At 48.8% G+C, this 27,462-nt stretch overlaps 1 protein-coding gene across 1 annotated transcript in view; it reads left to right on the top strand.

The window, feature by feature from the left end:
• Positions 1-27,462, top strand: part of LOC138467193 (tropomyosin alpha-1 chain-like) — a 996,954-nt gene that overhangs the window by 666,902 nt on the left and 302,590 nt on the right. Inside the window, exon 12 of the mRNA XM_069607248.1 lies at positions 27,119-27,176. Within this exon, the coding sequence (XP_069463349.1) occupies positions 27,119-27,176 (58 nt within the window). The remainder of the gene's footprint in view (positions 1-27,118; positions 27,177-27,462) is intronic.

Genomic DNA, 27,462 nt, shown 5'->3' with positions numbered 1-27,462 from the left:
TGCCAGCCCTGGACACGACGGTCTGGAGCACAAATGGGTTCTCGTGGTCTACCACCCCGCGACCCCCACTTGTGCCGGGTTACTGATGTAAAAGCAACCCCGTGTCTGGAATGACATCACCATCCTCTGGCTCCATTGCGTCATCACCTGTAACGTGAACAAAACAAACATGAGTACACATGTCAGCAGCACATAACCCACACACACATAGACATCACTACATCGACAGTCAACACATGAAGCAGCCATGTCACACACAACTCAAATTCCGACATGCATCCAGTGGCATTTATATGCAATAGCATCCCGAAAGCAGAAATGGATGTGTGTAAATTGTGAAGCCTACACATGTACTGAATGTAGTATATCACCTCCAGTACACACCAACTCTGGCCGGCACATATCACAGGCAGAAATGACAGATGGCAACAAGGAGATGGCACGTAGCATAAGCATGTTTGAATAGCCAAATGGCCACAGCTGCAAGTGAATCAAAACACACCATGACACACGTAATATGAATGTACACATGCATCACTAAATCACTAAATCATCATCACCAATATAGCTTCATCGATCTGCAGCTCGGCCCGTACCGGGCGTCATGGGCCCGGAAGACGTAGTGAATGTCCCGAGCAAAGCAAGTGCCTTCAACGAGGTTGAGGGACCATACCGACCAGTACGGTCTGAGCTGCCGGTCCATGAAGCCTCTAGAACACCCTAAAGGACCTGATTCAGCACTTTGTGCATTGAATGTGCCAAAAAACATGATTCAGTGTGTCAAATCACCACGCCCAGGCTCCACCAGTATTGTTAAGTGGGCCTGGGCGTACTCGTACTGCACGACAGTCCAGCTTCAGGATTGTGCCGGTTGAACATAACGGGCGCAATGCTGAAATCTCAGCAGCATTGCTGTAAAATAACGACATATTAGTTATTTGACAAAAATGCTGCTGAGCACACATATGTAAATAAACACTTTTCACACATACCTAAGTAGCTGCAATGTTGCACTACACAACTTTGAAGCTGCTTGCATATGTATAGGTGAAAGTGTTCAAATACACCCGTGTTCATATACACCAGCATGGTGTATATGAACAGCATCTTATACAGCAAAGCAAGCAGCTTCAACACTGCTTGCTTTGATGTATGTGAAAGTGTACACATACACACGTGCAGGTAGCTCCACGGTAATTACAACCCGATATAATCAATCTGCGGGCTATACCAGTTAGTATAGCCCACAAATTGAGCAATCAACTTTGCTAAACACCCGCTAGGGTGTTCCAATACAGAGTGCATGTGTCACAGTATGCACCTGTCCTTATGCATTTCATAATAGTGAAGGGATGAAAATCTGAACATACATGCCAGGTCACTTTGACATTACAGCAGTGAGTAGGCATGTAGAACGATGTAACATGGCTCAGAAGTGGGTGGGTGCAGTGCAGTCATGTGTACGTTACCAACAATGTACATCAACAAGTACGTTTTGATGTCAATCACTTAACATGACGGCAGTGTAAGGTCAAGTTCCGCCATCATGTGCAATATGCATGCACTGGGTTGCAAAGCTAAAGTTAAACCCCCCTACCCTCCCTTAGTGAAAATGCAGGGAGGCATTGCGTGGCAATGAAAGGTTGACCAGAGAACTGTGTATTGGCAGACAGTGTTGGCTAGCGTCAATTACATCATCTCAGTCAGCTGACACCACAGCAGATGAGAATGGGACAGTAAGCAGGACACATGATGAACCGTCAGTAGTACACCCATTCATGCAGAAGGCACTACACCAGTTGAACAGAGCCAGGGGGACTGCAACAGGGGGAGGCATGTGCCCCACACAGACAAGGACACCCTAAACATGTGCGTGATGCAGGACTGAGCCAGAGTGAGCTTGGAATGGATGACCAAATACCATGATACGTATGTAATCCCGGACACATACTACAATGATCATCCTGCCAAGGACACACAGGGGCGTGCATGGAATGCACATGGAGCATGAATGGGCACTCATGTCCCCGGTGAGCATCTGCCATCTGCACAGTCTGAGTGAGACACCCTGCATCAAGGACAAAGGATGTACCCCACATTATGTGTCTGGCAGGTTCGCAGGGAGAAGTGTGCATGTACACAGGAGCGTGGAACAGGCCATTGCAGTAGTCCAACATGTTACCCACCAGTGCCATGGTAAAATTGAGGTTGAGGGGGTTGGAGGGGCAAGGAAGGTGCCCGCATGGAGTACCCGCATGCACGCTGAACACACATGTACGTCAGTCATGCGATGACATAGTCTGAGTGCTGAGTGGAAAGACACCACAGGCTACATGCAGACAGGTCAGTGAGCTGGAACATGGACCGGAGGGGTAGCCGGGTGACTAGCATGTGAGTAGGGTGCATGTGTGGTGATGAGGTGTCAAGACTCGAAGTTTGTGTGAAGTATAGAAACCTCCGTCCCTAAGCCACCAACAGCGAGATAAAATGAATTTACTGTTCGAGGATTAGGGCCACAGGTGGTAGGAACAGGAACACCAGGCCCTCCAGATGGCTGCTGTGGAAAAATGGGCAGGTTAGGATAATACCAGGCAATAGAACATGGAAAACAACGTTGGATAGTAAAGTACACTCACTTACCAACAGATATCATGCAGGGAAGAATGAAAGGGTCTGGAGATGTCAAACCTGTTCCCTCAGTAGGAAAGCAGCCAAAATGCGGATGGTAAGTAAAGCAAAAACCAACGGCTGCCGCTCCACTGGAACACCTTTAGATGAGAGCTTGGGAGACTTGAAGCAATGAATGGGAGCAAAAACCCCAGCAGGTATCGCTACACCAAAGAGTCTGAATGCAAAGTAACAGAGGGGAATTGCAGTTTCCAGTCCGTGAGGAAGTACAAGGTCGAGGGCAAAAACCAGTCCGTTATGAAGACCAAATAAGGTAAGGGTCAGGCAGCAGAAGTCCAGAAGAGTAATCCGAGGTCAAAACGAGGAAAATCAGAAGGAGATGCAGGAATGCCAAACGCTGGTAGAAACAGCTGAGAAGCAATGCGCAGCATTCTCGCAGTTGATTTAAGTGTCCCGGCTGGGATCACGTGATCGCGAAATAAATGCATCGCGCTGGTTCCGACCTGGATCACGTGAGCACCTCAGAGGCTTGTGTATTGGAATGGCCCAGCGTGTTGAACATCGTGAGAGCATGTCTCGTGCCCGCATAAAGGGCTTGCCGCGCTGTGACATCATGGGAACGCGCGAGGGCATTCTGTCAGCCAAGCGCCATGGGAGCTGCCACCACATCAGCGACCCAGGCGCCCGGAACACCGCTGTAAAACAGACATCTGCGGCTGCTGGAGGACAACAGGCTGGACATCTCGTGGCCTAGTGAGTGAGTTCAAAGGCTTGTGCATGACAGAAACCCCCCCCAAAGGCCCACAACCCTGTGGGCAGGAGGGATTATCCCTGTGGAACCGTGACACAAGAAGTGGGGCATGAACAGCAGAAGCAGGCTCCCAGGACCTCTTCTCCAGGGTATAACCCAGCCAGTCAATGAGATAAAACAAACAACCCCTAGAGACACAGGAACCCAGGATAGCATGGACCTCATACTCCTTGGACCCATCCTGAACAATGGGAGTTGGGGGTACCTTCAATCACGTGGAAGCGGGACAGGGCTTAAGGAGGGAAGAGTGGAACACCGGGTGAATTCTCCAGGTGGATGGAAGAGCCAAACGAAAAGCCACTGCATTAACTATACGGGTGATCTTGTAGGGTCCAATATACCGGGGAAGGAGCTTACGGGAACCAGGTAGATTAAGATGCCTAGTGAACAACCAAACTTTGTCTCTGAGTGCATAAGGCGAAACCGGAGAGCGTTTGCGACTGGGAACCTCTTGCATCAGTTCCTGAGCCTCACGTAGATGGGTAAGGGTTTGTGAATGAATCTGGGACAGGTCCCTAACACATGCTGAGGCTGCAGGGGTTTGGGAAGCAGAAAGGTCCGGGATGGGAAGGGTGGCGGGATGCTGTCCATACAAGGAGTAAAAGGGTGAGAAGCCAGTAGAGGAATGGGAGGCATTGTTGTAGGCAAATTTGGCCTGATGTAACTGTCGATACCAAGACTGTTGGTTCTGAAGGGTTAAACAACGTAAATATTGCTCCATAACCTGGTTGACGCGCTCGGTTTGGCCATCAGTCTCAGGATGATATGATGAAGAAAACTGAGCGTCAATGCCTAGTAATTTGGTAAGAGCCCTCCAGAATTTTTAGGTGAATTGGGAGCCCCTATCAGATATGAGTACCGTGGGTAGCCCACACAGACAGAATACCTCCCGGAAAAACAACCCTGCCAGTTTAGGAGCCGTAGGGATATCTTCACAAGGAATTAATCGAGCCATTTTAGTAAAGGAATCGACAATGACCCACACTGTGTCAAACCCTTCTACCCATGGTAAATCCGTAACGAAATCCATGGTAAAAGTGTGCTATGGTCTTGATGGTATGGGCATTGGTTGAAGGAGACCTAGAGGGCGTCCTTTCCTATTCTTGCATTGTGCACATATTGAACAAGTATTGACATAGGCGATGACGTCCTTCCGCATGGAAGGCCACCAGCACCAACGCTGTAATAAGGCCATGGTGATTTTTTAGCCCGGATGGACATTGATTGGGGCGTCATGGGACCACTCTAGGGCAAGAGTGCGAGAGTCTGGTGTGGGTAAATACAGCCTCTCCTGGAAAAAAGGCAATCCATCTCGTAGGACTAAATCCCAATCCGAGAGCATCTTGGAATGGGTAGCAGTCCATGAGCAAATCGCCTCCAACAGGTCAGGGGAGGGCGTGCATACACAGATGAGGTGAGTTTTGTCAAGAATTTTTTCCGGTTTAAGTTGGCAAAGAAACCCCCTCACCCCCCGGGGAGCGGGAGAGGGCGTCAGCTTTTCCATGTATGATTCCTGGTCTATGCTTGATAACAAAGTCATACGCGGCAAAAAACAAATGCCACCTTACTTGCCTACTGTTTACACATTTCATGGATGCCAGGTCTTGTAGGTTGCGATGATCAGTATAAACCGTGGTCGGTTGGCTTGCCCCTAAGAGATGATGTCTCCAAACCTGGAAGGCCTCTTTGATGGCCAATAGCTCATGCCTAGTAATTTGGTAAGAGCCCTCCAGAATTTTGAGGTGAATTGGGAGCCCCTATCAGATATGAGTACCGTGGGTAGCCCACACAGACAGAATACCTCCCGGAAAAACAACCCTGCCAGTTTAGGAGCCGTAGGGATATCTTCACAAGGAATTAATCGAGCCATTTTAGTAAAGGAATCGACAATGACCCACACTGTGTCAAACCCTTCTACCCATGGTAAATCCGTAACGAAATCCATGGTAAAAGTGTGCTATGGTCTTGATGGTATGGGCATTGGTTGAAGGAGACCTAGAGGGCGTCCTTTCCTATTCTTGCATTGTGCACATATTGAACAAGTATTGACATAGGCGATGACGTCCTTCCGCATGGAAGGCCACCAGCACCAACGCTGTAATAAGGCCATGGTTCGTTTTTAGCCCGGATGGACATTGATTGGGGCGTCATGGGACCACTCTAGGGCAAGAGTGCGAGAGTCTGGTGTGGGTAAATACAGCCTCTCCTGGAAAAAAGGCAATCCATCTCGTAGGACTAAATCCCAATCCGAGAGCATCTTGGAATGGGTAGCAGTCCATGAGCAAATCGCCTCCAACAGGTCAGGGGAGGGCGTGCATACACAGATGAGGTGAGTTTTGTCAAGAATTTTTTCCGGTTTAAGTTGGCAAAGAAACCCCCTCACCCCCCGGGGAGCGGGAGAGGGCGTCAGCTTTTCCATGTATGATTCCTGGTCTATGCTTGATAACAAAGTCATACGCGGCAAAAAACAAATGCCACCTTACTTGCCTACTGTTTACACATTTCATGGATGCCAGGTCTTGTAGGTTGCGATGATCAGTATAAACCGTGGTCGGTTGGCTTGCCCCTAAGAGATGATGTCTCCAAACCTGGAAGGCCTCTTTGATGGCCAATAGCTCTTTTTCTGTGATGGTATAATGTGTCTCTGTGGCAGTGAATTTGCTTGAATGAAAAGCCACCGGGTGCAAACGACCAGTTGACTGACAAGGTTATGACAGAACTGCTCCCATAGCATATGAGGATGCATCTACCTCCACAATAAATGGGAGAATGGGATTAGGGTGCTGTAGTACTGGCGCGGCAGTGAAAGCAGTCTTTAATTTGTCGAAGGCCTCTTGTTGCACTTCCGTCCAGAGAAAGGGAACTTTAGGGCTGGTGATAGAAGTGAGCGGAGCCGTGATGGAGGAGAACCCTGCTATGAAGTGTCTATAAAAGTTGGCAAAGCCAAGAAAAGACTAACGCTTTCTCAGTCGTTGGGGTTGGCCATTTCAGCACAGCTCGTATTTTGGAGTCATTCATAGATAAACCCCCTGGGGACAGATGGAACCCCAAGAAGTCTACTTGGTCCACATGAAAAAGACACTTTTCGGGTTTAGCATACAAAGCATGAATACGTAAACGAGATAATACTTCCCGAACATGGACAATGTGTTCTTCCATGGAAGGGGAGCACACTAATATATCGTCCAAGTAGACGATAACAATAATGTCCAGAACATCAGAGAATATGTCATTCATGAATCTCTGGAATGTGGCTGGAGCGTTGCAGAGACCAAACGGCATAACCAAGCATACGTAGAGCCCATACCGGGTACAAAAGGCTGTTTTCCATTTGTCACCCTCCCGGACCCTGACTAAATTGTAGGCCCCTCTAAGATCCAATTTGGTGTAAACCAAGGCATGTGTCAGTCGGTCCAGTAAAGGACCAATCAGGGGTATAGGGTAGCGATTTTTTACAGTAACGGCGTTCAGGCGCCTGTAGTCAATGCAACGACGTAAATCCCCCTCCCGCTTAGGGACAAAAAAGATAGGACTGGCAGCTGGTGAGGTGGATGGTCGGATGTGGCCCAGGCGTAGAGCGTTCTGTATATACTCCTTGAGAACTAGGTCCTCTGATGAAGACAAGGAATACTGCCTTCCTGAAGGTATACTGGCATTTGGTAACAGGTCTATGGGACAGTCATAAGGTCTCTGTGGAGGAAGGGATTCTGCAGACCCTTTATCGAATACTTCCAGGAAGTCATGGTACTCCACAGGTATACCGGAGGCTATACAGCCCACTATGTGCTGGGGTGGCTCAACCTCCATGGGTAAGGGTCATTAATCGTGAGCTGGGCGACCACCCCTAACAGCTGTGATGGAGAGTCCAGTATAGCAGTCTGGAGAAGACAGGAAGAATGACAGAATGGTGACTCGAAGTACAGGCGACCAGAGGCCCAATCCACTACAGGGTTGTGGAGCCGTAACCGTGGGATCCCAAGGATGATACCATATTGAGGTGTTGTGATCAGATTGAAAGCTATGGTCTCTTTATGTGTGTCTTGAAGCACTAGTGTCAGGGGTGAAGTCTGTTGTTTGATGGGACCGGATATCAAGAATGTTCCATCAACGGCCTGGACTGGTTCTGGCTTGCTCTTCTTTTGTAATGGTAGGTTCAAGGATGCTGCGAGGGAGATGCCTATATATTTACCAGTAGCATCTTAGTCAATGACTGGGTGAACGACGTGACTGGTATCCGAAGAAAGAAAAAGTGTGGCCTGGATGGAGATGGGTTTCATCCCTAGATAGGCATGTGTGGTCAAGAAGGGGGTCGGTTCTCAGCTTGTCCGTGCCCCCGTATCTAGGGACGAACCTTCAGAAAACCCGGGTTTTTTAGTTTGGGCCTCCGAGGACATTCCTCAACGTAGTGGCCGTTGATGCCACAATAGAAGCAGGCGTTAGTTCACCTTTCGTTCCCTCTCAGTAGCTGTGATCGGGCTGCAAACCCCACCTATTTGCATGGGTTCACCTTGAGGCTCTGTGCTGGTTTGTGAACGAACAGAAACAAAACCAGACTCAGATTTATGTTCTGATCGTCTGGCGTCAACCTGAAGGGCCACGTCTACAAGGTTGTTGTACTGAACAGGTAAGGAGGGGACCACTGCCAAAGTGTCCTTCATGGCATCATTCAGCCCTTTGTAGAACACCACAGCCTTTTTGTTTCCAGGCAAGGAAGTTTTGACGGCCAACTGGTTGTAACGTGTGATGTACTCAAATGAGTGGTGTTTTAACCTGGGAGAGATTAAGCAGCTCAAGGTCTCGGGACTGTGCCTTATGTCGTATGTCAAAGACCTTGGTCATTTTGGTCATCAATAGGTCAAAGTCATACAAAGCGGGCTTATCGCTCTCTAGTAAAGGATTGGCCCAGGTGGCTGCAATACCCCCTAAATGAGAGAAGGCGAATGCCGCCTTAGTGGTGGCGTCAGTAAATGCCTGCACAAAAAGTGTAACTTGCACTGGTTCAGGAAAGTACGGAACCTACGGGGGTCTCCTTGAAACCTCTCAGGAGCAGTAAAAAGAGAAAGGGGGTTGGAACAATTACTTGGGTAGGAGCAGGGGGTGAAGGGGCAGAGGCGCCGGGTTGTGGGGTGGGGTCTCCAAATTCCGGGTCTGCAGGCAGTGCATGGCACTCACTTTGGATAGTGTCAAAGCGTTGATAGATGGCTGCCGCCATGTCAGTACGCAGGACAGTAATTGCCTGTTCCAGAGCAGCCACCGGGTCACCGGTGGAGGGATCCTTGCCGCACACGAAGAGAGGCTTCTCAGTCTGTCAAGACTCGAGGTTCGTGTGAAGTATAGAAACCTCCGTCCCTAAGCCACCAACAGCGAGATAAAATGAACTCACTGTTCGAGGATTAGGGCCACAGGTGGTAGGAACAGGAACGCCAGGCCCTCCGGATGGCTGCTTTGGAAAAATGGGCAGGTTAGGATGATACCAGGCAATAGAACATGGAAAACAACGTTGGATAGTAAAGTACACTCACTTACCAACAGATATCGTGCAGGGAAGAATAGAAGGGTCTGGTGATGTATAATAAATAGAGATGTCAAACCTGTTCCCTCAGTAGGAAAGCAGCCAAAATGCGGAAGGTAAGTAAAGCAAAAACCAACGGCTGCCGCTCCACTGGAACACCTTTAGACGAGAGCTCGGGAGACTTGAAGCAATGAATGGGAGCAAAAACCCCAGCAGGTATCGATACACCAAGGAGTCCGAATGCGAAGTAACAGAGGGAAATTGCAGTTTCCAGTCCGTGAGGAAGTCCAAGGTCGAGGGCAAAAACCAGTCCATTATGAAGACCAAATCAGGTAAGGGTCAGGCAGCAGAAGTCCAGAAGAGTAATCCGAGGTCAAAACGAAGAAAATCAGAACGAGATGCAGGAACGCCAAACGCTGGTAGAAACAGCTGAGAAGCAATGTGCAGCGTTTTCGCAGATGATTTAAGAGTCCTGGCTGGGATCACGTGATCAGGAAATAGACGCATCACGCTGGTTCCGACCTGGATCACGTGAGCACCTCAGAGGCTTGTGTATTGTAATGGCCCAGCGTGTTGACCATCGTGAGAGCATGTCTCGTGCCTGCATAAAGGGCTTGCCGCGCTGTGACATCATGGGAATGAGCAAGGGCATTCTGTCAGCCAAGCGCCATGGGAGCTGCCACCGCCATCGGCGACCCAGGCGCCCGGCAAACCGCTGCAAAACAGACCTCTGCGGCTGCTGGGGGCAACAGGCTGGACATCTCGTGGCCTAGTGAGTGAGTTCAAAGGCTTGTGCATGATATGAGGACAGTCCCCGTCTGCTTCACATGTCAAGCATGCATCACAACAGGCACGCATTAGTGAAGCATTGCATGACTCGCACATGAGAACCATGTACAAATAGCATGTAGTGGCAGTCAAGCACAACACATCACACAAGCAAACAACACATGGGCTGGACAAACATGCAACAACACTCACTGGACGGGGCATCATAATCCTGCATCTATCCCACACCTTCGATCAATTGTGCCGGGATGAACTCTGCAGCGATCTCCTAGTGCGGAGTGTGTTCTTCCTCCTCAGGTCGTGGCCCACTGCCAGTCACCTGAGTCATGGCATAATTAGAGGCACGCTTTTGCTTAGCGTCAGAGGTCATCCCAACCCTTTTTGCAGTCCTGAGCTGTGTGCACCTCATATCCGAATGCACTAACACCATCCACAACGTGCTTCCAGTGTGCCCAACGCTGGGCAGGCGTAGTATGTTAATTTGGGCCCACTAGCATATTGCGTTCGTGTTCCGACACATAGCCCACAAGGAAGTCCAGTTCCTGCTTGTTGAAAGACTTCTTCCTCGACGTGCCGGAGGCCGGAGCCGTGTCTGGGGTCCCAGCCTCTTGCGCAGGAGCAGCCTTCCTCCTTTTGGGCAGTGGTACGCACCCTGACTGGCAAATGCCGCCCTGATCAGTAGGGGCAGTGGTGCTGGTGGACTGGACCAAGGGAGTGACAGTTGGAACCGGGACGGAAGCCCTGACTTGCGTCAGTGGCTGCTTGGTGTTCTTGACAGGACCCAGCACAGCAACAGTCGCAGTGCCAAGATCTGTGACCGACACAGTCCTGGCTGGCATACTCACAGCCGGGGTGGAGTTGTCTGCATCTGCCCATGCAGTTGCCAACACACAGCTGCTTGGGGCAGTAGATGACAACACTGCCCCAGGGACATGTGCCTCGGTCAGAGCATGCCTGCGCGCACATTGCTTGTGCCTCCTGACCACCTGGAATTCAGCCTGGGAGTCCTCAGGTGCCAACGCATCATGTGCTGGCCGACCCTGAGCCTGGGTGGTGGTCGCCACAGCTGCACCTGCAGCTACCACTACCGTTGGGCCCATGACAGTAGATGAAACTGACTGTCGGGTCACATGGGTGCCAGTGTCAGATGCAAGAGCTGCATCTCCCGGAGACGCAGGGGGTGGTGGCATGACTGCACCAACACGTGGCAGAACATCCTGCCCAAGTGGGCAATTGGGTTGAAGGGGGTGGGGTACGTGATGTAAACAGTACCCCTGTGCTCCTGCAAGGCTGTATGTGACCCCTGGGAGAAAATGACGGGTCAAGCAACGCTCAGGCACCCCAAATCTGCAATAAAACCGTGCACGCAACCCCCGGTAGCCCGCGTGTGTGGAATTAACCTCCTGCAGTACACGGTGGGACCCATGGACACAAAAAACGTGTACGCATGGGACACACAGGCTACTATGACCTCGAAAACGGGTACACGATACACAGGGGGACCCGCAGTGGTAAAAATAGCATGCACGACTCACCGTCTGACTAGTGTGGGAAAGAAAAACACATAGACAAGACCCCCGCCAAAAGAAGAAGTACGGCCTCGATCCGCTGTGAAGTGATGGTGTGAAACAACAAGAAGTTGTCATGAACCGTCGCCTGCGTCTATTTTGGACTTCGTGGTCCCTGACCCATAGAGGACTGAATGCAGTAATCCTCCCAACATGACCGCCTGATACGGAATGCAGCTTGCCAGTCTTTGCGCTCCACGCTCTGCGTACTACTAAACAGACACGCCCCCGCGGCTCTGCGCGTCTCAACACTACCGCTCGCTGTAGTTGGACGTGTGTTGCCGGAGTTCGCTCGGGGCTTTTTCCTGAATCCTGCTTCCCGGTTCCCTGAATCAACCTCCTTCCTTTCCTTTCCCCAAACTTACCTCCAAACTTCCCTGGATTTTCACCTGCGCTCGAGTCACGGCGTTCCGTGCCTCCGAGCTCAGACATTGTTCCTTCTTGGTTCCGTCCTGGACATCTGAATGTATCCTGGAATTGAAATGTCATTCTCACGCTGGAATCCGAAGACCAGCACACAGGCTTATACAAATCCCGGACCGTGTGAAATAAATCACCAAAGAAGGTCACAAGCAAACAGGAGAAACAGGTGAGAAGGGGAGAGACTTGTGACAAATTGAGACGCTGAAAGAACGATACGGATACAGAGATGGAAGCCGCGGTTCAAGACCTCATGCGAGGCATGCAGGAACTTACAACAGAAGTTCAAAATCTTAAGGCGGAGAACACTGCTTTAAAGCAGCTAGTCTTGTCTCGTGATTCTGCTACTAAGGAAAGTGTGTTATTGGGTGGAGTAGTGGACAAATATGATGGTTCTCCAAAGACCCTTCGTGCCTTCCTTGATTCATGTTTGGTACATTTCACCTTCAAACCCTACTACTTTTCCACCCCTAGAGCAAAGGTGGGGTTTATGATATCACACCTCACTGGTAACGCTTTGACCTGGGCATCCCCCCTAGTCAATTCGGGCAACGCCCTCCTGGATGATTATGATGGGTTTGTGGAAGCCATAAAAGCCATGTTTGATCGTCCTGAGCAGGTTTACAGCGCTCAAGAACGTCTACTTGATTTTCAACAAGGATCCCAGGAGATGCTTACCTATGTGACCCGTTTCAAACAACTTGTGAAGGAAGCTGATTGGTCCCAAGAGGCCAGCTTCACCCTCTTTCGGAGAGGCCTGAATGAAGAAATAAAGGACGAGTTAGCCAGGGTAGCTCGCCCAAATTCCTTCCCGGCCCTCTTGGACCTTTCCCTGCAAATCGATTTTCGAATCTAGGAAAGAAAGGCGGAGAAAAATAAGTCTAAGACATCATTCCAAAAGGCTGCCATAGACCATCCTCCCAGACCAGAGCCCGCAGCTTCTCCGACCTCGGATCCAGAACCCATGCAGCTGGGGGCCTTCCGTGGACCCATTACCCCCACAAGAAAGGATGCGCCATATCCACACTGGTCTCTGCATGTGTTGCGCCTCCAATAAACATCTGGGGAGAGAGTGCCCTATCGCTCCTCCACAGCGTTCTGAAAACGCCAGCTCTTGATCCTAGATGGGACACAATTTTGGGAGAGTGGTGTCTGCTCCACATCAATTCCTTCCTTGAACTCTCCTGGACAAAATAACCTTGTGATTCTACAGGCATTCCTATCGCCTTCCAAGAAAGAATCTTACCCCATCCTGGCATTAGTGTTTTGCGGAGCCATGGGCATATTCATAGATCATGATTGGGTCACTACTCATCACATTCCATGCGAAACACGAGAGGCTATGCAACCTGTTGAAGCTATTGATGGGAGACCCCTATCTTCAGGACCCATAACCCTTCAAACCAAGGAGCTTCTTCTTTCTATAAACCACCACCAAGAGAGGATTACATTTGATATTATAAGATCAGCCCACTATCCAATGATTCTAGATATGCCCTGGTTACAGAAGCACAACCCCTACATCAATTGGGCAGCAGGCTCTTTGTTTCTTGGTTTGGAACATTGTATGTCCCACTGTTTGTCCCTAAACACCTTAACAAAGTCCTCTGAAGACTTCCAAGAAACTCAGCAAATACCAGTCACCGTCTCTAATGTCATCCAGATTCCCAGGGCCTATCAGGCATACACAGATGTATTCTCGACCGCCATCGTTCAAGCTCTACCACCCCACAGACCTGAGGATTGTGCCATAGATACTGAACCTTCAGCAGTAATTCCTTTTGGAAGAATGTTTATTTTGTCAGAACCTGAAAAAAGGGCCCTCTGAGAATACCTGGATACCAATTTGGAAAATGTAACTATTCGACCATCCAAGTAAGTCCCCGGCAGGTGCTTCTCTATTTTTTGTTCCCAAGAAGGATTCCAAGGAGCTTGGACCATGTCTAGATTACTGTGACCTTAATCAATGCACTCTCAAGGACCGTTATCCATTGCCTCTCATCTCGGACATCCTGGAAGCAGTCAGAGGTGCAGTCATCTTTACAAAACTAGATCTCAGGGGTGCCTACCATCTTATTCACATAAAGGAAGGTGACGAATGGAAAACAGCCTTTAGAACACAATTCGACCATTTTGAATACCTGGTTATGCCCTTTGGACATGCTAATGCCCCAGCAGTCTTCCAACGTTTTATGGATCAGGTATTTTCTGATATGCTGTTCCTCTTCGTCATTGTATATCTAGACGACATACTGATCTACTCCAAGGACCATCTAAAACATGAAGAGCACGTAAGGGCAGTCTTACAACGCCTACGTGAACATAAGCTCCTGGCCAAACCAGAGAAGTGCCTTTTCCATGTATCTACTGTTCACTATCTCGGATTCGTTCTTAGCCCAAAGGGGACTGGAATGGATTCTTCGAAGGCTGATTCCATTCTATCTTGGGCTGTTCCCACTACTGTAAAGAAAATTCAATCCTTCCTGGGGCTTGCTAACTTCTACAGGAAGTTCATTCTAGCATTTTCTGAGATCGTGCATCCTATTGTTACATTATTAAATAAAGATACCCTTTTTCAGTGGACCTCAGCCCAAGATTCAGCATTTCAACGGTTGAAGTCGGAGTTCACACAAGCTCCCATCCTAGCTCAACCCGACACAGACTGACCCTTCATTGTTGAAACTGATGCCTTCGACTACGCCATTGGGGCAGTCCGGAAACCGGAACTTGGTGACAAGTTAGAACAACCCATGGCCTATCTCTCCCGCACCTTGACTCCCAGTGAAACTCATTATTCCGTCCTGGAGAAGGAATTGTTAGCCATCCGTCAGGCTTTCACTGATTGGCGTCATCTCCTTCTGGGAGCCAAACACCCGGTACAAGTCCACATGGACCATCGGAATCTTCAAGTCCTATAATCCATGGAATGTAGAAACAGTCGCCAAGCCCGTTGGGCCTTCTTTTTTGCTCAATACCAATTTCAAATCCATCATTTCCCTGGAACACATAACATAATAGCCAATGCCTTATCCAGACATCCTGATTATGAACCCCTTGAAGATTGGACCTTTCCTAAAATGTTTCCCAATTCTATATTTGTTGCTCAAGCAATTACTCTCCTGGGGGATATTCAAATCCAAACTCAGTCCTCGGAACCTTTTTAAGGAGTTTAAGAGAAACAACCGATGGAAACGCAAAACAAAAGACGGATATCTCTTCAAGGATAATCGGTTGGTTATCCCTACTCCTGGACTGAGACAAAAAATCACAAGCCTATGTCATGATACCTTCCATTCAGGACACCGTGGCATCACCAACACCCTTCATCTAATACAAAAACAGTTTTGGTGGCCCAGGATGAAGGATGATATCAAGATCCAAGTTCAGACTTGTGCAGTCTGCAATCAGAACAAACATAACAATAAAAGACCAGCAGGTCTCCTGCTCCAACCAGCAATACCAACAAGACCCTGGGAAATCATTGCCATGGATTTTATCGTGGAACTACCATCTTCCAGAGGCTACACAACCATAATGTTGCCATTGATCTGTTCACACATATGGCTCATTTTACACCTTTAAACAAGTTACCATCCTCATCCGAACTTGCTGGGATTTTTCTAGAACACATATTCCGGCTTCATGGGCTACCTTCCAAGATCATTTCTGGCCGAGGACCCCAGTACATAACCCAGTTCTGGAAACAGTTATGTCATATACTGGGAATCCAACGTACCTTGTCTTCGGGTTATCACCCACAGACTAATGGGGCTACTGAACGTGTAAACCAAACCCTGGAACAATATGTTGGTTGCTTCGCCACTAAGGTCCAGTATGATTGGTCACTCTTAATACCTGTGGCCGAATTCACATACAACAATTCGGATCATTCAACTATCAAAACCAGTCCTTTCTTCTGTAGTCAAGGATTTCATCCTTCAGTCCTGCTGTCCGTTCTTCCACACCCTACCCCAGTTCCTGCGGTTGATTCCTGGATTGACACACTAATCAATGTGCACAAAGAAGCTAAGGAACACCTAGAAAAGGCCTGAAGAGACGTTAAACATTATGCTGACTCCAAACGAAGACTAGGGCCTTCCTATTCAATAGGCGATAAGGTCTGGTTATCCTCAAAACTCCTCCCACGTCACCTACGACCAAATAAATTGTCTCCTAGGTATTACGGACCCTTTTCTATAAAAGAAGTCGTCAATCCAGTGGCCTTTCGACTCCGACTACCAGAATCATGGAAAAGGATCCATCCAGTCTTCCACACCTCTCTGTTGAAACCTTATGTTCAGCCCCCTCGAACTGCTCCAAGATCTACCCCAGTGATTGTCAATGACCAACTTGAATATGAGGTCTCCAGAATTTGTGACTCTAGGTACCGACGTGGTCAACTACAATATTTGGTCGAATGGAAAGGGTATCCTCCTAGTGAGCGCACCTGGGAACCCATGTCAAACATGAATGCCCCCAGGCTGATTCGAAGATACCATCTTATCCATCCAGGCAAACCCGGAGGAGCTGGGCTTCAGAGGAGGCATACTTGTTACGCTCACCTGGTATCCACAGGGACGCCACCCAGCCGGGTTACTCACTGGTATGCTTCTCAGCTTTGCCCTGATGTGGTCTGTGGGGAAGGTTCTGCCTGCAAATACTGGAGGACTGTGTCCAAGACTGACCGACTGGGGTAAGTATCCTCCCTCCACCCCTGTATGATTTCAGTCTGGTGCCCTCTCGTCACCTTGTGGTAGAATTAGGCGTGCTCTCAGTCCTGCCTTCTTTGCAGGGGCGCTTTGTCTTTCATGGGCGAGTGCGGTCCAGTTACTTCACTCACGCTGGCCCGTTTCATATTGTTCAGGTAGGTCTTATTGCTGTTCTTTAGTTTTGTTGCTATCCTGCATGACTTTCTTTGTTTAAAATGTCTCTTTTTTTCTCCCTTAGGTATGCAGAGCATCAGTGCGGCGAACTGGCTTGGCTGAGCCCCGCTGGTAAATGATGGCCCATTGAAAGCGCTATGATGTGGTAAGTAAGCGCTATGCGCAGCGCTGCAAAGTCTTGCCTTTGCTAACCTGTGTTTTCCTTCCTTATAGGTCGCGGTGTTCTTCAGCGCGAGTGGAATGTCCGGAGTGGTGCCAGCCGAGAGGCGACCAGCCAGGTAAGCCTTTTGAGCAGTTCGTAATTTGTAAATGCCTCTACTGCTTTCTTTAATGTTGCCTCTATCTTCCTCTTTCAGGTCGTTCTCTCCGTGAGGCATGCAGATTCGAGGAAGCTGTTCTCAGTAGCTGCGAGTGTTTAAAGATGAAAACTGCAGGTAAGATGCTGCTGCTAATGATGTTCCTTTTGTCTCCTTGCAGGTTCTGCTTCTCCGAGGTTCGAGAGAATAGCTAGACACGGTGAGTGTCACGTTGAAAGCTGCAAAGTAACGCGAACCATGTTGTCTTGCTCGGGTGTGGTTTAAATAGCCCCAACAAAATAGTCCAGGTAATGTAGTCCCTAGGCTACCACACCCAAAACACTAGACCGCATAGCTTGGTTCTTAGGAACCAAGCTATGTGGATGCCTCCTTTTAATCCTCCCAACATGGCCACCTGATACGGAATGCAGCTTGCCAGTCTTGCTCTCCACGCTCTGCATACTACGTACTACTAAACAGACACGCCCCCTGACGCTCTGCGCGTCTCTACGTTTCTGCTCGCTGTAGTTGGACGTGTGTTGCCGGAGTTCGCTTGGGGCTTTTTCTTGAATCCTGCTTCCCGGTTCCCTGAATCCTCCTCCTTTCTTTCCTTTCCTCAAACTTACCTTCAAACTTCATGGATTTTCACCTGCGCTCGAGTCACGGCGTTCCGTGCCTCCGAGCTCGGACATTGTTCCTTCGTGGTTCTGTCCTGGACATCTGAACGTATCCTTGAATTGAAACATCATTCTCACGCTGGAATCCGAAGATCAGCACACGGTCTTATACAAATACGGACCGTGCAAAAGAAATCACCAAAGAAGGTCACAAGCAAACAGGAGAAACAGGTGAGAAGGCGAGAGACTTGTGACAGAAGTAGCAACACACGCGTCGGTCTCCACGAAAAGCACGTACAGCGGACTGCTGGCTCGCGCTCACCTTTAACCTGTGCCGAGGGAAACGCCAGCGCGCGTCACGTCACTTACGCGCTAAGGCCCTTTCCTCGAATTACACGCTGACGTACTGTTTTTTCACGTGCTAAATCACTCTGCATTGAGCTGGCCACGCGACAACACACGGAAGACCACGCTCCTGCCCAGAAGACCATTATCCTGCCGCCAGAGCTCCGAGCAGCCACCCACGAGCCATCTGCTGCTGCCTGCCTGCCTGCTGCCCACGTGTCCTGCTATCCATCTGCAGGGGTCCAGTTGCTTCAACCACCCCTGCTGGAACAGAAGATTCCCGATTGCTGTTCCATCACTCCACAGCCCAGTGCAGGACCAAGTTGCCCACCCACATGTGCCTTGAGGGTTGTCATGTCGGGGCAAACACCATCTGAGACCACTGGCAACCCCCAGCCAGAGAGGCAGAGGGCTGTCAGCTTCTCAGCTACAGAAGTTGGCATCCTGGTGGAGCAAGTCCTGCCTCTTCAGACAATTGTGCACCGACAAGGAAGGACATAAGAGGACCTGGTCGGACATCATGGTTGCCATCAACGTGGAGGGGTGGCAACCCGCGACTTGAAACACATCCAGAAGCGCTGGAAGGACTACAGGTCCAGGACCCTCATGAAGGCCCGGCGCCTCTTGCGTGCAGCGGAGGTATGGGGCGCCAGGTCCAACTTAACAACGACCAGATGAGGATCCTGGAACGCATCAACCCAGCGCTTGACCACCAGGTTCTAGAGAGGCAGACCCGTCTGGAGTCGAGCATTGAGTGTCTGAGAGCATGTGTCCCATTCCACACAGTGCATGTTGAGGTGTGGCAGGAGTGTGCAGCTTGGACATATGTCTGACATGGCCCATGTATGGATGTGTGTGTGCAGGGACATGCCCGTTCTGCATGTGAGTCCAGTCATGTGTGATGCACATCAATGATGTATGTGTTGAAATGCATGATGCCCAACTGCATGTGGAGATGCACACATGTTTGCATTTCTGTGTATGTACTATGCCATGGTTGGGGTGTGACACATGGATGCTGGTCCCACCTTCATGTACGTGCACGGTGTACATGTGCGTGTGTCTGTTTGGCATGTGTGTGACAGTGAGACTCCATGGATGCATGTGACCCGGACATCGGGGTACCTGATTGGTAGATGTGACATAGTTGCTGATGATTGCACTGTGACAGGTGGTGGAGATGTACAGATGCATGTCTGTCTGGTGGCGTGTGTGCATGTGATCGCCACTCCCCATGTTGCTTGTGATGTCATGCCAACCTTTGGATGTTCATGCAGTTACGTTTGTATGTATACTGATGCCTGCTGCATGACGATCCCAGTTTATTTGTGCATGTGTGTGGGTTCAAATGACATGAGTGTTGGAGAGTGTGATGCCATCTGTGATGACTGACACTGACACTCATGTGCAACTGTCATGTGTGTAGCAGACCATTGTACGGTGACCTGATTCCTGTGTTCTGTCTCTCCCTGTCTGCAGTGTCGACTGATGAAGAGGGTGGAGATGGTGCTGTGGAGCCCAGCGGCAGGGATGCCACCGCCAGCCAGAGAGGCAAGGCCCAGCTCCCCTCCCAGGTTATTATATCTTCCGGGAGTGAGGAGTCTGGTGCCGCGTCCATGGTCGCAGCTGCCAAGGGAAGGTCCAAGAGGCCAAGGCTGGAGGTGGACTCTTCGGCGGCAAAAGGGGCAGCTGAGCCCCCAGAGGGCCATACTGAGGAAGACGGCATCGAGTCATCCAGGTTGGTGGGGGATGTGGTTGAGGAGGAGGCCATATCAGCTTCATGCATGGGGCCTGAAGGGGGTGGTTCCACTGGTGCGAGTGGTGCAGTCCAGGGGCAGGAGGCAGCACAGGTTGCCACGGAGGTGCCTGTGTGTAATCCTGTACCTGATCCTGTGACTGCATCATCCCTTACCAGCAGGGATGCCTCGGTCCAGGCCCGTACGCAGGTAGGGGATGCATCTACAACAACTGCCCGTCCTCTACCTGCGGACGTGGCAATCCGTGACCATGTGCAGCCTGTCCTAGTCGGTGTGGCATTGCGCACGCATGATATTCGGGATGACGTGCATGGTTCTAGGCAGGACAGTGCACGTCATTTCGAATACCTGCTTGGCCACCTCGACTTGCAAGGAGAGGTCACTGGCGCAGGGTTCATCCATGTGCTGAACGCTCTTGTGACCCCCTCCTCGACTGCACCCCTTATGCGCCAGTTGTCCTCGTTGCCGTCTTCCCGCCCATGTATCACCTGGACCCCCTGTGGAGATGCCCCAGAGCCCACGGCCAGGCTGGTGAAGAGTACATCCCTGCCACAGTCGGGAGTCCAGCAGGGGTGGTCACACCACCAACTGGATCCCAGCAAATGGGGGATGTGCACGCATCATCAAGTAGGGCACGTGCACAACGGCACCAGGGGATTCCATCAGCCCGGAGGCCGTTGTGGTGGCAGAGGAATTTGGCATTGAGGCAGCAGCAGGATCAGCGTGGGAGGCGTCATCACTCGGGGCCAACAACATTCTGGGGGCATGCATCGGCCGACGGGCAGGAGGACCCAGGACTGCAAGTGTCTACCGTGTAGCAGTGGTTTTGCCAGCAAATCAATGCAGAGCGGCAGCGGGCGTAGCTCACGATGGTCAGGGCGGAGAACTCCATGCACCGAGCGTTGAGGCGGGCTGAGAGCCTCCTGGCAACTCGCAGGGACTTGGAGGAGTCCATGGCAACATCCCTGCGAGCCCTCTAGGCCAGGGAACAGGCTCACCTCCGGGACATTGACGTGGAGTTCAATGATGCCCTGGCCCGGAACATCAAGAAGTGAGCCGTCGGACTAGCCCACTGCCTTTGTACATAGTTATTTAGGCATAGGTTTCCTTTTGTTTCATTTCTGATTTGGAGTCCACGGACTTTGCTTCTCCTTTTTGTATATAGTTCTGTTTTTTTTATTAGATTTTTGATAGGTTTCTTTTGTTTTTGGGATCATGGAACCCTGTGACTTACATTGTGGATAGTTCTGGACATGTACATACATTCTTTTTTTTTCATCCCATGGAGTGTGCAAGGGGCAAGTCAGCCCAGGATCGGATCCGTAAGCCGAAATTTAGGGAGTCTGAGCTCAACTTCCTTGTGGAGGAGGTGTTAGGGCACTATGAGGAGCTCTACGGGGCGCACCATAAAAAAAACGCTGAAAGTGCTGCAACCACATCTGGGACACCATCAGCAAGAAGGTGTCTGCAGTTGGCCGTGTCCCCAGGGATGGGGGAGACTGCAGGAAGTGCTTTATGTTAAGACTGATTTTCTATAATAATAATAAATACTTTATTGTGATACAATCCAAAAATTGGACTTTACACAACTCATACATTTCTCAAATACATAATAAACAAGAACGTAGTAAATATATATGAAGAGATTAAGATAAATAAAACAAAATACAACATAGATAACAAACTACAATATAAAACACAATATAAAACAGGGAACATATGATCTTTAAGGTCTAAGACCTAAAAAGCAATTAACTATCATTGTTTAAGTATAAGGGTATATCATGATCAACAATTTATAGGCATTTACAAAACCATAGGTTCACATAGCCACAAAGTCAGAGTGATATTCCGGCTTCCAGATGTATTTATATTTATACCTAGAGTAGAGGTTTGATATGGGTCCATACCCTGAAAAGTGCTAACTGAAGGCTTAAGGAGACTGTATTTAAACAGCCATACCAGAATTCTTCTTCTTTTATTGCCTCATAATTTTGCACCCATTTTTCATATGCACCCATAAATATAGAGCCCAATTTTGGGCAGAGCGTTAGGACATGTCGGGTGGTTTCTAATGCACCTGCGCCCTGACATTTTCGACATATCCCAGCCTCTCAGGGGATATTCGATCGGGGGCCAGTAATAGTGAGGACCGGTAACTGATTTGTTCTTAATTGTAATAGGAACCGTCTAACTTCTGGAGCCGGGGAAAGCAGTAAATAAGCCTGAGTTTTTAGGTATCTGTGAGTGACGTGTGAAACTGCCTCGTACCCACAAAGCGAGGATAAGTGGTCAGTATTCATACACCAATCCCACTTATTCAGTTTGTCTTTGAATGCTTTTTTTTGGTGAACGTATGGCAGATGTTTAAATTTTTCATAAGGCCATGCAATTTCTTCAAATAATGATTCATTCAACTCTTTTTATGATCTACCTCGAGGATTTTTTTCCGAATCATAGCTTTGCCCTGCCAACCTGAGCAATTTACAACTGGGATTTGCGCGGGCTTTCAGATAAAAAGAGCCTCGCGCAGGTAGTGTCATCCCTCTCAGGGAAATGAGCCCCAGTTCTAATCTTAAATATTGTACTGAGCAGGAAGGACCCAGTCCAAAAACAGCACGCCAGTAATGGCCTTCTAAAATGTTGAGCCAAGTTAGGTCTTGCATGGATAGTGCCTCCAGGCCATATAGAATTGTGGGTACAAAGCATTGCCGGTACAATTTCAGGATACCGGCCATGCTAAAACCTGCAGTACCTTTTGCAAATCTACAGGCCTGGAGGGTGAGTAATTTTGCTCTCCCTTTTTTATTTTGTATTATTGCTTTGTACTCAGACAGAGCTTTAAAATCCAAACCCAGGTACGGATATTGCTCCACCACCGCTATTGTTCCCACATTAGTATCAATACCAGTTTGTTTAGGACCTTTTCTTGCAATAGTCATTATTTTAGTTTTTTCCAGATTTATGACCAGTCCCAACTGTGTGGAGTATACCAATAACTCATTTAGAATGTTCTTAATACCAGACATCGTGCGATCAAAGAGGATCAAGTCATCCGCATAAAGCATTCCCGTAATTGTTGTTTCACTCAATTTGGGTGGACAATTTGACTTTGATGACATACAATCCAATAGGTCGGCTATATAGAGATTATACAGCATGGGCGCGGTTGCGCAGCCCTGCTTAACTCCCACATTAATGCAGATCTCCTCTGTGACCTCACCCTGGTCATTAAGTCGAACCCTAGTAGGGGTGTTACTATGCAATGCTATCAGTATATTTAAAATCCACCTAGGGCAATCCATGCCCTTCAACTTTGACCACAGGATGTCCCGGCCCACCAGATCAAAAGCACTAGTAAAGTCCACAAAGACAATATATAGTGTAGCTTCCTTACAGGTCATGGTATTATGAATTAACTGATCAAGGACCCTAATATTATGGGTAGTGCTTGCCCCTGGCCTAAAGCCCGTTTGTGCATAATTCAGGATCTGTTTTTTAGTGACCGAGTTTTCTATTTCTTTTAGAACCAGAGTATTAAAGATTTTGCTAGTTACATCTAGCATGGAAAGTTGGCGGTAGTTGGCAGTTGAGGTTCGCTCCCCCTTTTTATATACTGGTATAAGCACAGATTTTTTCCAGGAGGATGGGATTTGGCAGGATCTACACATTCTAGAATACAATGTGAGCAATATCTGCGCTCAGTTATGTGTGTCCTTTTTCAATACAGCTGGCCTGGTGGACAGATACTCTGGCCTGGTGGACAGATGTATAGAAGGCCAACCTATATTGTGACAGTGCCAACTCTGGGAAGCTGTAGCCAAACCAGTTTAAGGTAGCAGTGACAGGTGGTTTAGGCTAAGATCTTCAGAGGGGGAGAGTGTAAAGGGTCCACAATGAGGTCACACAATGGGAGTAACAAATTACACTTAGACAGGATGTATAAAAATAAAGTTATTTAATTATGGCTAAACACACTATAAGAAAAATGAACACAAGCAAGTAGATTCATACCATCAAACTAAAATACATATATACAGTCACAGGTTCAAGTGGATAATACAAATCAAAATACTCCTGCAAGGGAATGAATAGATGAGTATCACACACAGAAAGGTCCACAGAGATTGTCCCTAACTAATATTGTCCAACCCTACGTTGCCTGGGGCCTTTTGCCCTGTTGTTCAGGATACAAAGACACAGAACTCAGGAGGTAGGAGAAAATGTAGATAGGGTCTCTGGGGTCCAGTGATGGATTCTTAGAGCCAGGGGTCAATATAGACAAGTGCCCAAAATTACCCCCAACAGTCAGAAGTCTTGCCAAGGCAAGTAATGGCAAAGCCAATAGTGTTAGAATAAAGGTTATTATTAGTCCATTGACTTATAATGGGAGTGAAGGGGTATGTTAAAAGCTCAGTAACTTATCCCCCTCACTCTGAATCTTCCCAAGACTTTCCAGAACAAAGGAAGGGTGTCCTGGCTTGCTTTTCCCGCCAACTTCCGTGGTACTCGATTTTCACGGGTTGCAGGTTCGAGTGATTCTCCGGTTAGGATATTTTGCTGGTGCAGGGACTCTTGATGAAGAAATGCAGAAACAAATGATGCAGCACCCTTCTCGTGACTGGAGGCGGGTCAGAAAAGTAGGTTTTGGACCGTGCACGCCGCGCACAGCGGTGCAGCAGGATTCAGTAGCCGCGGTCGGACTTTCCGGTCTCTCTCGCACTAGTACGCCGAAATTTCGCACAGAGGGTGTTGTTGCAGTGGCAGCTGAGGGTGTGCCAAGTTTCAGGCAGAAACTCGGAACGGAAACGAAGATAACCCGGTAGCCCAAAAACGAAGCTGGTCAGCCACAGGACGATTCCCAGGTGCTTACAAAGGCAGTTTTTGTGCCCGGCACCGAGTAGGCTTCGGGAATGGATGGTCCCTCCACTCCTGGGGTCGTAGCACCTTTGCAGGTCTACTGAAGATCACGAGACAGACAGGGCTCCACCAGGACTGCAGCAGAAGTTGTTTGCCAGGTCTCCTTCAGGCAGGTTACAGGTTTCTTTGCGGGTCTTCTCAGCTGGGCGGATTCTTGGCTCCTTTAGGTTCTTCCAGGATCTCTCAGAAATGCATGCAGGGGCCCTCTTCTTATCCTAAAAGCCAGGTAGGAGTCGAAACTCCCACTAGCCAATGGCAGAACTAGCCCACACACACACCCCTCAGTGGTCCAATCAGGACCACTGTTGGGGACACTCATGCATACCACTCAGACACACAGAAACCAAGATGTGTATTAGGGTCAGACTGACCTAGCCCACATTCTGCCTGCAAACACATAAAGCCCTCCAGTAGCCCGCCAAAAGCTGCTGCTTCGCTGGGCACTGGAAGTCCTTATAAGGATCTTTCTACCCTCTGAGGCCAGGAAGAAGGCTAAACAACAAGATGCAAAAAGAATGGGCGAAAAACCTTGTGGCACAGCCATGTTTGACTAGTAGCCACAGTAAGTAGCCAAACGCGGTAAACGCGGTTAAGCTAAAACGAAATTCTCCAAAAAGTGGGGAAAAGTCACTGCTGCCACCAGCCCATCTTTTAAGCACCTCTAGAGTAACCAAAAAATCTGTTGAGTGTTAGTCTAGGGCAAAACAAAAATGAACCCCATTGCACTGCAGTGTAAGCTGCTGTGTGCAATGATAAGAAGTAACCTCTTTAAGACAGCCCTCCCGAGGGACCGTCATGACAGGAAATGACAGAAGGGACAAAGGGAGCTAGATGGAGGAGCGTCTGGGTGTCTAGTTGGGCTGAATGTGAGGGAGGGGTGTAGTCACCTCTTGCACAGGGTATCCTAGGAAACCCAAGTCGCACTTTGCCATGATTGGCTGAGGTGGTTGTCTGGGCTGGACAACCCCCCTGCTGCGTGATTGACAGCCAGGCTGTGTGAATGGGGGATTTTCACATAAAAGGCAGGACTCTTGGGCTGGAAGTCAGAGTCGCCACAGGAACTACAAGGAACCGAAGAGAAGCGGAGAAGAAGACGGCTGCTGCAACTACCCCGTCCCAGTGAAGCCCTGCTGCAGTCCTGAGCTATCTACCCTTCAACGACCAGAGAAGATCCAGTCCGGAGTCTTCTTCCCTTGAGCCTGGTGGGGTCAACCAGCTCATCTTCCACGGCCAGAGGATCCTCTTCGTGGTCGAAATCGCTGCACACTGCTGTAGTGGTCCGGATAGCCATCTGAAGAGCCTCTCCTGTTTAAAAGGAGCGCACCCTTTATTCGCCGTTGCTGCTGCTGGCCTCATCCCTGAGTAGTGCAGACCCCTCCAGACGTCGTCCTTCTTGTCTCCACGACCGAAGCTCCAGGAACTGTGGGTCTCCAGGAAACTACCAGGAACAACTGCTGTGGCACCAGCTTCTTCATTGAATAAGGTACTGTGTCCAGCTTCGAGGAACTAGGGTGAATCCTTTTTCTCCTCATCCAAGGCTTGCCCTTGTCTTCCCTCCTTCTTATAACTTTTGCTTCCTCTGTTGACAATATCCAAGTACTCCTGGCAACGTTGAATCTTGAACTGTCTGACTGTGTAATCCTCGACAACAGGAACCCGGTTTCACTTGACACTGGCTCCGGCCTATTGGCTTTTATTTTCATGTCAGCAAGTATGCTCTAATTCTGTCTGCCTTGACAAAAGTATTGCCTATGATTTTTGCCCCCAACTCTCTTTGGTTAACCCAGGTGCTAAGTATGCTTTGCCCTGGTAACAATTCTTGTCGCGGATACGCGTATCTTTAGTAAGACCGAACTGTCAAAAAGTGATCGCATATGTATTCCCGGTAACGTCTTTTGTTTCACAACACCGGTCCGTCAAAACAGAAGGTACTTACCTTGAGTTGTTCTACACCAAGAGAACTGGTTGTGTGTAGTGTATTTTTCGTGTGAATTGTAGTGTATTTTTCGTGTAAATTTAATTTAATAGAAGTGAAGTGTTTTACCAACAGATGGTTCTGAAATAAATGTACTTTTACTTTTCAACCAAAAACCTTGAGTCAGTGCTTGCTTGAGTCACAGTAATTGTGGTCCCTTTGTGTAATTTCCACTACTGCTCATTTGCTCTTGAGATAAGTCTGGCTGCTCCGCTACTGCTACCACTTTAACAGTGTAGTACAGGCTTGTACCAAAGCTGAACTTGTATTGCCACTTGTAGTCTTAGTTGTGTGTAGTGGTCCCTCAGGGCACTGCATAGGATTCTGCTTAACACTCAGTTCACGCCTCCATCGCTCACTTACTGTCTCGATCATTTGCACATGCTCTCTGATACCCACTTAGTCAGTCAGTCATGCATTCACTCTATACTGGCACATCTTTATCTGAAAGTAAAATGGTGTCTCCCGCTCAGAGCATATATATATATGTGCACTGATTCTGATTCCGGCATTACAAAAAATAAGTCCCTCTTCTGTGTTCTGCTGCTTAGATTCTTTTAAATCACTTTAAGTAAACTACGTTTTTTTTCCCCCTAGTGAAATTCAGGACCTCAAAAAACAACTGCAGAAACTCAAACATGACGCCTCATTCTGGGTAAGTCTTTTTTGTTTTAAATCAGTGAATATATGTAGTATTACGTTAGATATTAACACGAGTTTGTACCTGTAACTGTACAGTTCATCACAGGATAGAGGGACGAGGTCAGCAGTCAGAAGAGGGGGAGCAGCTCTAAGTGTAGGCTGACTGCACAACAAGCAGGGCAAAGGCTGAAAGATGAGCAGCGGGACTCAGTGCAAGCATCCTGCAAACACTGTACAGTGACCGTCTGTGTCTGCGAGGACGCTGGGCACGGTACCCAGTGTGCTCTTCATTACCTCCC

Source organism: Ambystoma mexicanum, chromosome 4q (assembly GCF_040938575.1).
Source record: "Ambystoma mexicanum isolate Mex_15411 chromosome 4q, UKY_AmexF1_1, whole genome shotgun sequence".
Taxonomy (NCBI): Eukaryota; Metazoa; Chordata; class Amphibia; order Caudata; family Ambystomatidae; genus Ambystoma; species Ambystoma mexicanum.
Note: the sequence above shows the minus strand (reverse complement) of the source record. Positions and strands in the feature narration are given on the sequence as shown.